At 49.9% G+C, this 13585-nt stretch overlaps 2 protein-coding genes across 2 annotated transcripts in view; one reads left to right on the top strand and one right to left on the bottom strand.

The window, feature by feature from the left end:
• The first annotated feature begins 360 nt into the window (after positions 1 to 360).
• Positions 361 to 8016, top strand: LOC102015899 (kallikrein-4-like). The gene is made up of 6 exons (XM_005412969.1): positions 361 to 635; positions 4640 to 4734; positions 5117 to 5318; positions 6501 to 6751; positions 6842 to 6975; positions 7864 to 8016. The coding sequence occupies exons 1-6, from the start codon at positions 361 to 363 to the stop codon at positions 8014 to 8016; spliced, it is 1110 nt and encodes a 369-aa protein (XP_005413026.1).
• A 2392-nt stretch (positions 8017 to 10408) lies between these two features.
• LOC102015573 (transmembrane protease serine 9-like) overlaps positions 10409 to 13585 on the bottom strand; it is a 30312-nt gene continuing 27135 nt past the window's right edge. The window contains exons 7-8 of the mRNA XM_005412968.2: positions 13226 to 13334; positions 10409 to 10464 (exon numbers count right to left, since the gene is read on the bottom strand). Of these exons, the coding sequence (XP_005413025.2) occupies positions 10409 to 10464; positions 13226 to 13334 (165 nt within the window). The remainder of the gene's footprint in view (positions 10465 to 13225; positions 13335 to 13585) is intronic.

The raw sequence follows: 13585 nt of genomic DNA, 5'->3' as shown, positions 1-13585 counted from the left end.
CCATCCACAGCTGCAGTGTATCTATACTGAGTCTGTACTGAGTTCCCTGACAACTACTTTAATCCCCCAGGGAAGCTTCCCAGTGGCCTTGCACTGGGCTTTACTTTTAAAGGTCCCACCAGCTCCTAACATCACCACACTGGGACCACGCTCCCAGTACAGGATTGCTGGGGACACACCACATCCGACAGTGGCGGTTCCAGTGACTTCTCACAACTGTCCAGACAATGTCTCACAGAGAGATGCTCGCTACCACGGTGGTGTCAAATCCCTGGTGTCCACCACAAAGGATCGATTTCCAACCTCCAGACCTCAGCTGTCACCTTCTGACTGCAGACTTGGAGCTGCATATTTCCTGAGATGAGGCCCAGGAGCCCCAAGCTCCAGCTGCTGCAGACCGCATTCGGCTTTCCATTCCTGGACTCCATGGTCCTGGACTCCACAGTTGCGGTTGGATCAGAAAAGCCAATGACACTCGCAGGCCTGACCCAGCTGCTCTCTGTAAATCGTGCTTGGATGCAGTGTGGTCACATGCTCTTGTCTGGCTGTCGTCATGCAGAGGCAGCACAAATGAGTAAGTGTGGCAGACAGTGTCTGGCCCGCAAACCCATCGTAACTGCCTGTGGACATTTGCAGTAAGTTTGCTGACCCATGGTCTAGATTCACATGCTGGCCTCCAACCCCAGGTCCAGAGCCAGACTGCAGACTCTAGAGTCCAGAGCACAAGCCCGAGAGAGGAGGCAGACCCCAGGCTTCAGGTCCAAGCCCTAGACTGTACGCTCCTGTTCTACATTACACACTCCAGGCCCCTGATTCCAAACACAACCCCGATCACACACCAGAGACACACAGAGGTACATGAGAGACCTAGGAAGGGTCGGGACAGTCAGGGAAAGAGAGAGGAGACAGAAGAACAGGGAAGAGAGGGAAAAAGTGTGAGAGAGAGAGAGACAGAGAGATCAGGGAGATCAGAGAGAACCGACCAGGCAGACAATGTCCCTATAGAATGAAAGACACAGTGAGCCAGAGTCAGAGACCATTCATTCAATTTTATTCATTCAAAAATTGCTCATCAAGCACGCACTGGGAGCCCAGTGTGGTTCTAGGAATTAGGGATCAACCGGTGAACAGTACTGGCAAAGTCTCTTGTCTTCTTTGTAGCTGAGAGATATGGACAAAAGAAAACAGATCTAATGAAACAGACAAATTCTGTGATAAACCTGATATGCACCACTATGTGTTATCAGAGTACTGCATATTAATACAAATCATACACTGTAAGTTAGCAAGGAGCCCTAGCGTAAGAGGACTGTGCAAAGGGGGTCCAGTGATGGAAAAACCAGGCAGTGGATACATAAACAGGTCTGTCCACATTGTGAAGTCCTCTTCATGTGGAAAGGGGATGAGGCATGGTACACACACAGGGAGAGTCTCAAGGGCACATTGCTGAAACTGTGCACAGTAAGACTCCGTTTCCATGATTCTCAAAAATACTAGCAATGGGGGCAGAAAACAGGACCAAGTTATTCAAGGGGGTCACAGGATAGTTTGGGCAGGTGATGGAAAGTTCCATATCTTAATGGCTGTGTGTATGTTATACGTGCTACATATGTCAGAATTTTCAGAGCTATAACCTTAAAGAGCGGATTTTACTGTATGAAAGTCACACTTTGTCTTAGTTACTTTTCTCTCATTGCTGGGAGAAAATACCTGACACCCAAAGATAAAGAGGGAAAGGATTGTTTTGCTCACAGTGTGTGGAGGTTTCAGTCCATAATGAGCTGGTTGCAAGGCAGGGTGGCATGGCAAAGGGGCAATAGTTCATGGTGGTGGAAGATACAAAAGCAACAAGAGCAAAAGGGGGAGTGAGCCTCTTTTCTGTCCCTTATATTGTATGCAGGCTACCCGCCCTAAGACCTGTGTAGTACTCACACCCCTAATCCCAGCACGAGACAATGAATCAACTACTGTTCTAGATTCAGTCGCCTCAGAAAAGCCCCCCAACCATGACCACATGAGGCTTTGTGGCGGAGGACATTCAGACTCAAACCATAACACATCTTAATTTTTTTAAAGGAAAAATAAAGTGACCAAGGTAGACAACAGGAAAAAGGAACAGCTAGCTCACGGCCTAAGGCAGGTGCAAACCTGCCTGGGAGGTTCATGAATTAGAGATCTGGTAGCTTAGAGATCTCTGTGGCTGGAATCCAGAGTTGAGGGGAGCACACCAGGCCTGGTGGATCCCTAGGAGAGAAAAATACACTGTGTGTGGGCATGCCTTTAATTCCAGCTCTCTGGGAGACTGAGGTGGGAGGATCTCAAGTTTGAGCCCAGTATGGGCAACATGGCAATGTAATGAGACTCTGATTCCAAATAAAAATGAAAAGATGTTTGGGGATGGCTCAGTGAGAAGCCCTGGATACTACCCCTAGTGCCACACACACAGTGACAGATTATCTTGACTCCATATATATTTGCTTAATTTAATGTAGATTTAATGTAGGGGAAAGAGTTTAAAGGCAAAGAATCCAAGGCAGAAAGTTGATGAGAGAAGGCCAAGTGTAGCAAAGAGCACTAGAATAGAGGAAACAGAGCTGAGAGATAGCTCCCAGAGAGGCTGAGAGACCAGCCAGGGTGGTCACTTGTTTCAGGGGTGTCCTCTCCAGACCCCTGATCCATGCTTTTTGATCTGATTAGAACCAGGACAGCTGCAGGGAGTGCATCAAGAGAAATGCTACCTTCAGGCAATAATGTTTCAGCAGCCCCAGGGCAGGCCAGCCCCCATTCCTGACCCTCATAAACCCCTTGAAAGCTCTGAGAGGCAGCAGCCACAGAGTCCAGACCTGCACGGGAAGCCATATCCTGAGAGCCCAGGAGCTGAAGCCAGGTGAACGAACCTGCCTGTCTTCTCTCAGCCCAAGCCTTGCTCAGTGTTTCCCATCCTTGAGTTCCTGCCTCTTTCTTGTCTCTGTCCTGCTGGGTGTGTGTCTCCCTCTCTGCCTTACAGCATGGCTTTGACTCAGTGTACAGCTAGGGTTTTGAGATCCTCCTGCCGCCAGAGCACTGCGATTACAGGTGGTGCCACTGTGCCCCTTTCCAGTGAGGTTTTAAGAGCACAGACTCTAATGGCCTCTCTGATAGGTGTCGGCCGGTGGCACAGAAAGTAATAAAACAATAAAATGCCTTTATTGTGGGAACGGAGAAGACCACAGAGGAGAGGGGTACTGGGATAGTGGATCTTCTGAGGGACCTGGCCAGAGAACAATGGTTAAATATGATCAGGCTGGAGGCGGGGTTTAGAGGGGTGGGCCAGCTGACTTGGCAGGCTAGCTGGGTGGGAGCATGGGAAAATGAAACAGGATATTACAAAAAGGGGAGTGGGAAGTCGTAATTTAACTCTGGGGCAGAAGGTTGGGGCTTAGCACATGGCCTCTAGGGGCCAGTGCCATATTGGCCATGGCATATAGTCTCCAGTAGGTGGCGCCACAGCGACCCTAAAGGAATTATAATAAGGGAAAAACCTATCACTCCCCACTTGTTACTCAGCCTGTCTGTGTTTGCACCTTCCTTGGAATGGGAATAATAACAGGTACTGGCACCTGAGATGGCTGTGAAGGTGAGTCATGGCGGGTCTCATGTTCGTGCAATGCCTGGCACAGGGCTGTGCCTGAAACTGCGCTGAGAGCACCTTGATTTCCATCTCAGTCTCCTTCAGCTTGGTGACCCTGAAACTTCTGTCTCTGGGCCCCATCCTCCCTGCTCCAGGGTTCAGCCTCAGTCTTAGCATCTCTGTCCCTGTCCCTAACTGTCACTCGTTCCTCGGTCTCCCTGCCTCCTCTGTCCTCACAGGCAGAGCTCACACTGTCTTCTCCCAGGACCTGGATGGTGAATGGGCCTTTTGGTTGTCCCTACTGGGGATGAGGGACAGGAGCTGGCACAGGGTGTAAAACACTCTGGAGTGCACAAGGCGGGCCCAGCATGAAGGCTCACCAGCCATCAGCCATCGTTGGGCAGGGGGATGGCTCGGTGGCATTGGGAGGCTGGTGGTGTCCTGAGTCCATCCCCAGCAGAGCATGGATAAATATCAGCAAGGCGGAGGGTGAGAAGCTCTGACCTATGTTACAGTTCCTTGGGCAAGGTCTCAGAGTCTAGGCTGGACAGGGTCCTTTCTAGCTGCTCCTAGAATGATGAGGGAGGCTCCACAGTCACTGGGTTTCCTCCCCAGCAGGTGCTGACATGGGGACCACAGTGGAAGCCCTCTGGCTCTGTTTCCTGGGATGCATCATCCACATGGCTGCAGGTATCTGAGTTTGGGGTGTGTGCTAGCCTGTGTGCACCCAAAATGGGTCATCCTGCCCCACCCATAGGCCCCCTGGGGGTCTGCATGGCACCAGGGTAGAAACACAGCTTGTGGAGGACAGACAGCAACTGGATTCAGAGCCCAGCTCTGCTACTTCTTACCTGGCCAAAGCCTGTAATGTCTCTGTGTTGTTTCCCTACCTCCAAGGGCAATCTGAAAGCAGGTTAGAAAATACAGTGTAAATGCAGGTCCTGCCCAGACTCTGGCCCATAGGTGAGTGTGCAGATGTTAGCTGTAATTAGCAGAGGGACAGCACTGTGCATGGGTCTCCTGCCCCAGCTGGCAGAGAAGTGTGGCAGCTGCTCCCTTCCCTGTGGAGGTCACTGCTCCTGAGCCCCTGTACAAGGCGGCCGTTCAGAGGCCTGGGGTCCAGGGTAAGAAGTGTTCCCTGAGGGACTGTTCTCTGTGTCCAGATGTCCACTCTGTGTGTCTAACAGACAGATTCCGAGGGGCGGTGGCCTCTGTCTTGTGCTTGGCACAGAGGCCCCTCCTGGGGAAGGGCACCTGTGTGGTGATGCTGGGTCTATGCCACCGGGGTGGTGGAGCACAGTGTGAAGCCTCAGGCTCCGAGGAGGGTTCTGGCCTTGGGACTGTCCTGCTTGAGCCCCAGAGGCGGAGCCTCAGATCTTGCCTCTGCTTGGCCCTCCTGATTTAACCTGGGCCTTCCTAACCATGACCCACCAAGCCCTACCAGATCCACCACAAGATCCTACCCACCCACCCACCGGATCCACTGTGTGCTCATCCTGCCCCCAGGAGCTGTGATTCCACCTGAAGGAGCAGGCGGCCACATCCCAGATGTTCTCCCCCCAGTCAGCGAACTCATCTCTGCTGGCTTTGGTTGCACTCCACACTCACAGCCCTGGCAGGCTGCACTATTCTTCAACAAGGATGGGTACTGCTCTGGAGTTCTGGTGCACCCACAGTGGGTTCTGTCAGCTGCACACTGCTGGAGGAGGTGAGCGAGTGCGGGGTGGGGGTGGGGATGGGGCTGCAGGGGGCAATGCTCAAGGGGCTGGACCGGGTGGGGCTTCTCTTGGGTGGGGCACTGTGGGCGGAACTGAGGGCCAACCTTGCACTGCACAGAGGGGTCGGCCAGGCTGGGTTTGAGCGGAGAGGGTGGAGTCTTGGCCCAGGGTGCGGTTCAAGCAATGCAGAGGGGCAGGGCCGGGGAGTGAGCCTCAGCCCCAGAGGCTGGACTTGGCCAGGGCTGGGACTTTAAAACACTAGGCCTGGAGCAAGGCTGGAGCTATAGTCAAAGGGGAGGCCTGGCTGGAAGATCCTCTTCCCAAGGCTAGAGGAACATTCACATCTCTTGCTGGGTCTGTTGGATCCCGCATGTGGGAAGAGAAACCATGCAGGACCCTGGGGTTGACCCAAATATGAAAGTGGAGAGGAGGAGATGGCCTTAGAGGGGTGGGCTTGGATCTCAGTTCAGCTTCTAGGAGCCAGGTGGTGTGGACAAGGGACCTCTTGTCACTGGGTGTAAGGGACCTGGGGCAAGGCGAGGGGACAGGTGAGGACAGAGCCAGGTGGATGGGGACCGAGATATGCACGTGGCTGCAGGATAGGGTATATGGAGAGACGAGGCAAAAGCTGACTCATCAGGAGAGATATGTTTTTGTCTTATTTTAAACAAATTAATACAATGCAGACATCCATGATGAACAAAATATCCACATTTGAAATAAATAGGACCCTGCAGGTATGGGGCGAGGGTGAGGTGCACCTCAAATGCTGCCTTCCCTTCAATTTCTGATATGTTCTGTATCATGGACATGTTGCATTAATTTTGAATTTAAAAATACTATACTGAAACACTATTGATCTTGCTTTTTCTACGTTAGTGGCTCCCTCAATTAACACATTAGACAAAGCTTCTCTTGCCCCACCCCTAATAATCAGGTTCTGGGGCTATTTGAGGGTGGGGATTGGGATGGGATCTGGATGCCGTCCTGTGGGGATGAGGCTGGTACCAGGGATGGGTCTGGGCAGGGTGGAGGCGGGAATGGCAGTGGGGATGGGACTGAGGTTGAGGATGAGTGGGGGGTGGGGCTAGGATTGGATTTGGCCTGCATCAGAGTTTGGGCTTCTAGAGAGGATGTACTTACTATGGTACTGACTGTCCCATCACCCTCAGTTCCTACACCATTGGGCTGGGCCTGCACAGACGTAACCCAAGAAATGAACCAGGCAGTGTGATGATTGAGGCTAATTTCTCCGTGCAACACCCAAAATATAACAGACCTTGGAATGGTAGTGACATCATGCTCATCAAATTGAGCAAACCAGTTGAGCAATCAGACACCATCCGGACCATCCCCATCGCCTCCCAATGTCCGAGACCAGGAACCAGGTGCTGGATCTCTGGCTGGGGTCGGCTATTGAATGGTGAGCTTTGCTGTTCCTGCTTCTGGACTCACAGATACCTATGGCTGTCTCTGCCCAGGTGTGTTTCTGACCCTGTGTCCTTTGTCACAGACCAACACCCTGACGTTCTGCAGTGTGTGCTTATTCCAGTGGTATCGGAGCAGTCCTGCAGAGAAGCTTACCAGGAATCCTATGATCGTACTATGTTCTGTGCTGGTGGTGAGGGCCACAAGGACTCTTGCCGCGTAAGAGACTGGGACAGGGAGGCAGGGGTTTAGGGTGGAGATGGGGTGTAAAACCCACGGAAGGCACAAGGTCATGGTATGAATGACAGAGACTCAGAGGATCACGGGGAGACGCAGATGCAAAGAGAAACAGAGAGAAGGACCTGGGAGGGGAAAAGGAAACAAGAAGACACAGGGTAAAACAGCCACAGAGACAGGTAGGGAGAGCCAGGGAGAAGTAAGGAGCCGGCAGAGAGACGCAGAGTTATGATGTTGAGAGGAGGGATGGAGAGACATCCGAGAATGACACCAGGGGGTGGGGGCGGTCCAGGGAGCAGGAACACAGCTGTAAGAACAGACTGGTTGACTGCATTCAGGATCCCCAGCCCCACTGCCTACCACACCTCCATCCTCAATTCCAAGGGCTCTCGAGCACCCAAGTTTCCACCCAGTCTCACCCTCAGCCAAGGCTGGAAAAGGAGATGCACATGGGAGTGGAGCTCCTCAGGGGAGTTTTCCAAGGGGTGGGAGGGAGAGCTGGTGTTTGAGAGGCAGGACTGTCCCTGCCTGCCTACAAGCTATGGTTTGAGTGCTTGGTTTTTTAAAGGTGGATTCCTACAACCCAGCCCTTGGGTCTCTGTGTCTTTACTGTCCTGGGGCCTCAGCAGGGACTCAGTTTGTCTTCCTATCACCTCTGTCTCCTGCACCCCATTTGTCTGTGGGGCCCGCTGGGTCTGTACTAGCTGCATCTGTCTCCAGCTCTCCCTGCTGCCCTCTAGCTCCTGCACTGTGTATTTCTTGCCTGATCTCTTGCTCTGCCTTTGCCTCTTTGCGCTTCTGGCTTCCTGTGTGTGTCTCCCTCCCTCCTCCTCTCCACCCGCCCTAACTTGCTCTTTTTTCTCTCAACAGGGAGACTCTGGAGGCCCCCTGGTCTGCCGTGGGGTCCTGCAGGGCCTTGTGTCCTGGGGACACCCTCCCTGTGGCCAACCTGGAATTCCAGGCATCTATACCAATGTCTGCAAGTTCAAACGGTGGATAGAGAAAATTATCAAGACCAGATAGCAACGAATGACTTTGGGACCAAGAATCCAGCACCATCCCCAAATCTAGCATTAGTCTCTAGCCTCCAGTCCCTCTTCCCTTCCGCCCAGGGGTCCAGGCCCCAATAGCAGTTCAGAGCCACCAACAAGCCTTTTTTTCCGAACTGAGGGCCAATGATTTCTGGAAGCTGCTGCCTCAGCAAGACAATACCAGAAGAGACTGGTTTTCAGGCAGCCCAAGAATAAAGGCTGTTATAAAAAGAGTTATGGATTCAGTGGTCCGTGTGCTTGGCTGTCAGTCTACTCTGAGGCCTTCCAGCAGATCCTTGGAAGGGCAGAGGTGCTGGGCAAGCTGAAGTTACATTTAGAATGGGGAAGTGAAATTAGTCATATGAACATACCCACTAATTTAGAGTATCATTCTCAGTTTTGTGTGCTTTATAGTAGATAAGTGCTCTGTGAATGTATTTCTTGGTCAAATTCTGTACAAGAGATTAAGCCATAGGAATCCCGTCACTGACTCTTTCAGGAAGAGCAATGGCTTTTGTGCAACCACCGACTTCTCATTTCCAAACTGCTTCCTTCTAATCTTGACTGTGCTCTTGGAACAATTTCAGAGTTGAGGAAGCTGACAGCAGAATAGAGGTCTCTTTCTCAAGGTCCTAGTGTTGTAAGTGACAGAGGTTCAAACCCAGGCAGGGGCTGGGGGTACAGCTCAGTGCTTTCCTATCACATGTGTTCAATCTAGATCCTACAAGGAAAAAAAATAGCAGGACCCCATGTGGGCTCCCAGGGTCTCAGCCAGCTAAACCCTGGAGTAAGGCCCATCCCCACATAGGCATCTCTTGGTTCTCTCTCTCTCTTTTGTTTTTTTTGGTACCAGCAATTAACTCCAGACCTTGCACTTGCCAGGCAGGTGCTAGCCCACTGAGCTATCTCCCTGGCCTCTTGGCTCTTCTTTGAGTCAGCTTCTAACTTAAAGTCCACTTCCTTGCTTTAGATATATTGCAGAGCAGAGTCAGGCACCCTCACTGTGTCCTGACCCCAAATTTGGAAATGACTCAGGTTCTCCCAGGGCTTTTTCCCTAAAATGCTGAGGCTGAAGTTGGAGACCAAAATCTGTTCAACTTCAGCAAACTTGCTTTCTGATGTTCATTTTCTGATTGGAGATATGCCTGCCGTCACATAGCAAATTCCCACCTGTGTAAATTGTTTCTGGGCTCTGCTTATCCATTGGTTTATTTACTGGTTTTATGGCCATTAGGATATATTTATAATATGTCAGTATCTAATGAGATAGTTCTGCCTACCTTGCTTTCCTTCAGAACTACAAGGGGTAATCCCATTTGTGGTGGATGTTTAACTTTTTAAAATTTATTGCAGTAGAACACACATTGCTACTAAACCTCCTCCCTTTGAATGCCCTTATGCCATTGCTCTTGACACTTTCTGAAGCAGTTTTGGAAGTCCTTTTTAGTGTCTTCATGAGATATAATGAAAAAGGTGGTGGATGATCCTGCTGAGTGCCTTTCAAGGGCAAGGCAGGCTCATAAGAACAGTCCAGTGTGTTCTTGTCCACCCTATTTACCCGTTCTAGGACTGAGCGACTTCTCGCTCATCCATAAAGTTAAAATAATGATGAAATGTAAATGTTTGAATTGATTCAAGATGTGGAGGTGGCCATGACATTGCAACTAAAGAAGGCATTCATGAAGGAAGGCTTCCAGAACTGTTTCAGAAAGTCCCCAAAACAATAGGATAAATGGGTTTGAAGCAAAGGGAGACTATTTTGAGGGGAATTATTGACAAAGTTTCTTTTACTCTCATACACTTTAAAAATTAAGACATTCATCATATTTTTAAATGACACCTCATATATTAACTAACCTTTATTTTCATCTTGTCTAGAGCTTTGTCTAGGGTTTCTACTATCATGAAGAAGTGGTGGGCATCTTTGTTGTGTTCATGAATGTAAATACATGACTTTTTAAACTTGTTTATTAGGTAGGAAGCTTCTTGTATGGTTTTCATAGGCAACTTTTATCAGATTTAGGCAGAGTTCATGTATCATAAGCAGCTATTGAACTTTACTGAATCTTCTTTACCAATTTATTGAGATGATAGGTGGCTTTCTTGTTTAGCTTTATTAAGGTTGAAAGTTGAACTTTCAAGTGTCAAAAGGTGTTACTGGTTTTAAGATATTCTGACATCCTTGTGTTCCTGGGACATCTGCTACATGGTAGGGATACCAATGTACTTGCCCCTCATTACCATGACAAACAGCTGCCTAGGAACAAGTGCTGTGGCTGAAGCTGTGTTCAGAATGGCTGCAATGATGCTTCAGGGACCAGGGCAGATGGATCATATGCTTCTCACTCCTCAGCTAAACAAGTGAGAATCTAGCATTGAACCGCTCACAGGCAGTCACAGTGGTTGAGGAAGATGAAGGTAGCACAGGCATAGACATGACCTGCAGGCATAAGCTGTGTCAGATCCGAGGAATGGAGGCACGAGGAAAAGGAGGAGAGACAGGACAGGTTGTGCTAGAGGGAGCAGAACTGATGGAAAAGTAGAACAAACAATTTAAATAATAACTTTAAAAATTTAGATATCCATATTTTAAAATCATACCTCATATAATTGGTCCGGATTAGATCCAGCTGATTGCTGTGAATTCAAGCCTGCCAATTTGTCCAAATTGAGGTGGGTGATTGGCCGAAATTTGCCCTTGTTGATTGGTCCAAACCGGTCCACATTCAAGTCCCTGATCTGAGAACACTGACTGGTCCCAATTCAGTTTTACTGCTAAGTTTAATATCAAGCCTAATATGGTCAGAGTAGATACCTGCTGCACTGGTGCAGGGCATACACAGTCATTGCAGCTGCCATGATGGCAGTTCCAGGGTATATCAGGGCAGATGCTGCAGCTGAGTTCACAGCTGCCATGTCTCCACAAGTATGGCCAGGCCAATACTGTTCAACATGCAGGAGGGCTAGCTGTGTCCTCAACTTATTGAAGACTGGGGATAATGGGTCTGAACCCTTCCTGATCCCTTCCACACTAGAGGCAGTTTCCTGGCCAGTTCTTCAGAGGTGGCAGCAGCATCTGGGGAGGTGGGAATGAAAGAGTGGCACTGTGGGTGACAACCAAGTGGCATCTTGTGTCAGGCTGGCCCAGAGAGCAACTATGAAGTAACCTTAGAGTTGACAGCAGGATATGGAGGCAAGTGGTCTTGCTCCACCCAAAGGGGACCAAAGGAAAGCAATGGGAAACAAGGGGGTGTGTCAGGATAGCTGTTGGCCACGCCCTTGTGTGGCCATCAGGGGAGAAAGGGGAGAGGCAGGGGCATCTGCCTTCTCTGACTGCCCCAGAACTAGGCACATTTATAAGCCCGGCATGGCTACCTGAGGGAGTCTGGATGGAAGCCTGCTGCACTATAGCACCGTGCCATTGTGTCCCAGTTCCCAGTGTGGGAAAGCCAGGCTGGACATGTGCCTGAGGATGCCCAAGCCAACCGGAAGCACGGTCTGCTACTCCCTTGTCCCGTGTGTCCCACCCCGGCCTGAGGTCTCACCCTCCCTCCCTGAGCTCTGCCTCACTCCTCACTCTCCCTGCCTGGGTTGCTTCCCTTCCCTGTTCCTCTTTGCTGAACTCAGCCATACCCTGTGCAGGGCTTCTACGTGTCTGCTGGTGCCTGTGTCTGTCTGTCTCTCCCTCTGCCTCCCTCACTAGCTGGGTTCCCCTACTGTATCTTTCAGCCTCACTTTTCAAACGTGGCTGAAATGTTCCTTCTGCCTCTCCCTCCAACCTGCCGCCAAACTTATTGTCTCACAATTTCTGTCCCCACAGGCCCAGGAATGAGCACGTGTCTCACAGCTCATCCTGCTCTGCAGTGACCCAGGGTGCAAAGAGAGGAGAAAGGGATGTATTGGCGTTGCTTGCATCAGAATCTCCAAATGTATTATCTTTCCTTACTCAGCGCACGGCCACCATGATGGCCCAGCTCCATTTCCCACAGCCAAGCACGTGGATTCTGCTGTTTGACATCGCAGAAGTTGAGGTGTGAGTGTGCACGTGTATGCACGGATGCCTGGGTGACTGTGAGTGTGTGCCATCCCAATGTGCATTCATTTGTGCCAGGAGATTGCATACTTTTTATTTTGCATAGTTCTAAATGTTTGACTTCTATTTCTTTTTCATCCATGTTTTCAGCTCACTAATTTTTTACTGGTATATGTTTACAATAGAAATAATTACATTAGTTTTGCTGAATTGGGTCCTGTGTGTGTGTGTGTGTGTGTGTGTGTGTGTGTGTGTGTGTGTGTGTGTGTGTGTGTGTGCGCTTGTAAATTTTCACCTTCTTTCTCTTTCTCTCTCCTGGCCCTCATTTGCTTCTCCATCTCCTCCCTATTCTCCACCATCTCTTCTTTCTCATCACATCAGTAGTTCGTGTTTTAGCCGTAGCTTTTCTGTTTTCAAGTCGTTGTATTCTTTTTAAAAAATAACACTTTGGGAAATATTTTTATATTCACTAACCCCAAATGGTTCCTTTGGCATACTGCATGTCCCTGCTCTGTTTGTACTTGCCTAACACATCTCTGTGAGGACAGCTTGTATTCTTTAAAGTTTTTAGTTCTACTTTGCCATCAGTTCTGCTCCCTCTAGCACAACTTGTCCCGTCTCTCCTCCTTTTCCTCACACCTTCATTCTTCTGATCTGACACAGCTTACATCTGCAGGTCATATCTACACCTGTGCTACCTTCAGCTTCCTCAACCACTGTGACTGCCTGTGAGTGGTTCAACCCTAGATTCTCACTTGTTCAGTGAGCTCGGGAGTGAGAAGCATATGATCCATCTGCTCCGGTGCCTGAAGCATCACTGCAGCCATTCTCCACTCCACAACTTCAGCCACAGGACTTGTCCCTGGGCAGCTGTTTGTCATGGTAATGAGGGGCAAGAACATTGGTATCCCTACCATGTAGCAGATGTCCCAGGAACACAAGGATGTCAGAACATCTTAAAACCAGTAACACCTTTTGACACTTGAAAACTCCACTTTAAGTCTTAATAAAATCAAACAAGAAAGGAGAGACATTTCATCTCAATATATTGGTAAAGAAGATTCAGTGAAGTTCAATAGCTGTTTATAAGACATGGAGCCTGAGGATAGGTCTGGAAGTTGGTGGATTTTGGTCCTCATCGTTGTCCATATCCACCGTTTGAATCTACAGAGCTTGGTGTAGACGCCTGGAACTCCACGTTGAGCACAGGGACGGTGTCCCCAAGACACAAGACCCATCAGGACCCCACAGCAGACCAGGGGGCCACCAGAGTCTCCCTGTTGAGAGAAAAAAGAGCAAGTTAGGTCGGGTGGAGAGGGGGATGGAGGGCAACACACACAGGAAGCCAGAGGCATAAAGAGGCGAAGGCAGAGAGAGAGCTGGGCAGAAACACATAGTGCAGGAGCTGGAGGGCATCAGTAAGAAGTGGGGACAGAAGCAGCTAAGACAGAGCCAGCAGGGCCCAGAGACACAGGGGGTACAGAAGGCAGAGGTGATGGGTAGACAAACTGAGACCCTGGTGAGATCC

Source organism: Chinchilla lanigera, unplaced genomic scaffold (genome assembly GCF_000276665.1).
Source record: "Chinchilla lanigera isolate Chin_1 unplaced genomic scaffold, ChiLan1.0 scaffold00158, whole genome shotgun sequence".
In the NCBI taxonomy this organism is placed as follows: domain Eukaryota; kingdom Metazoa; phylum Chordata; class Mammalia; order Rodentia; family Chinchillidae; genus Chinchilla; species Chinchilla lanigera.
This window is presented reverse-complemented; position numbering and strand designations above follow the sequence as displayed.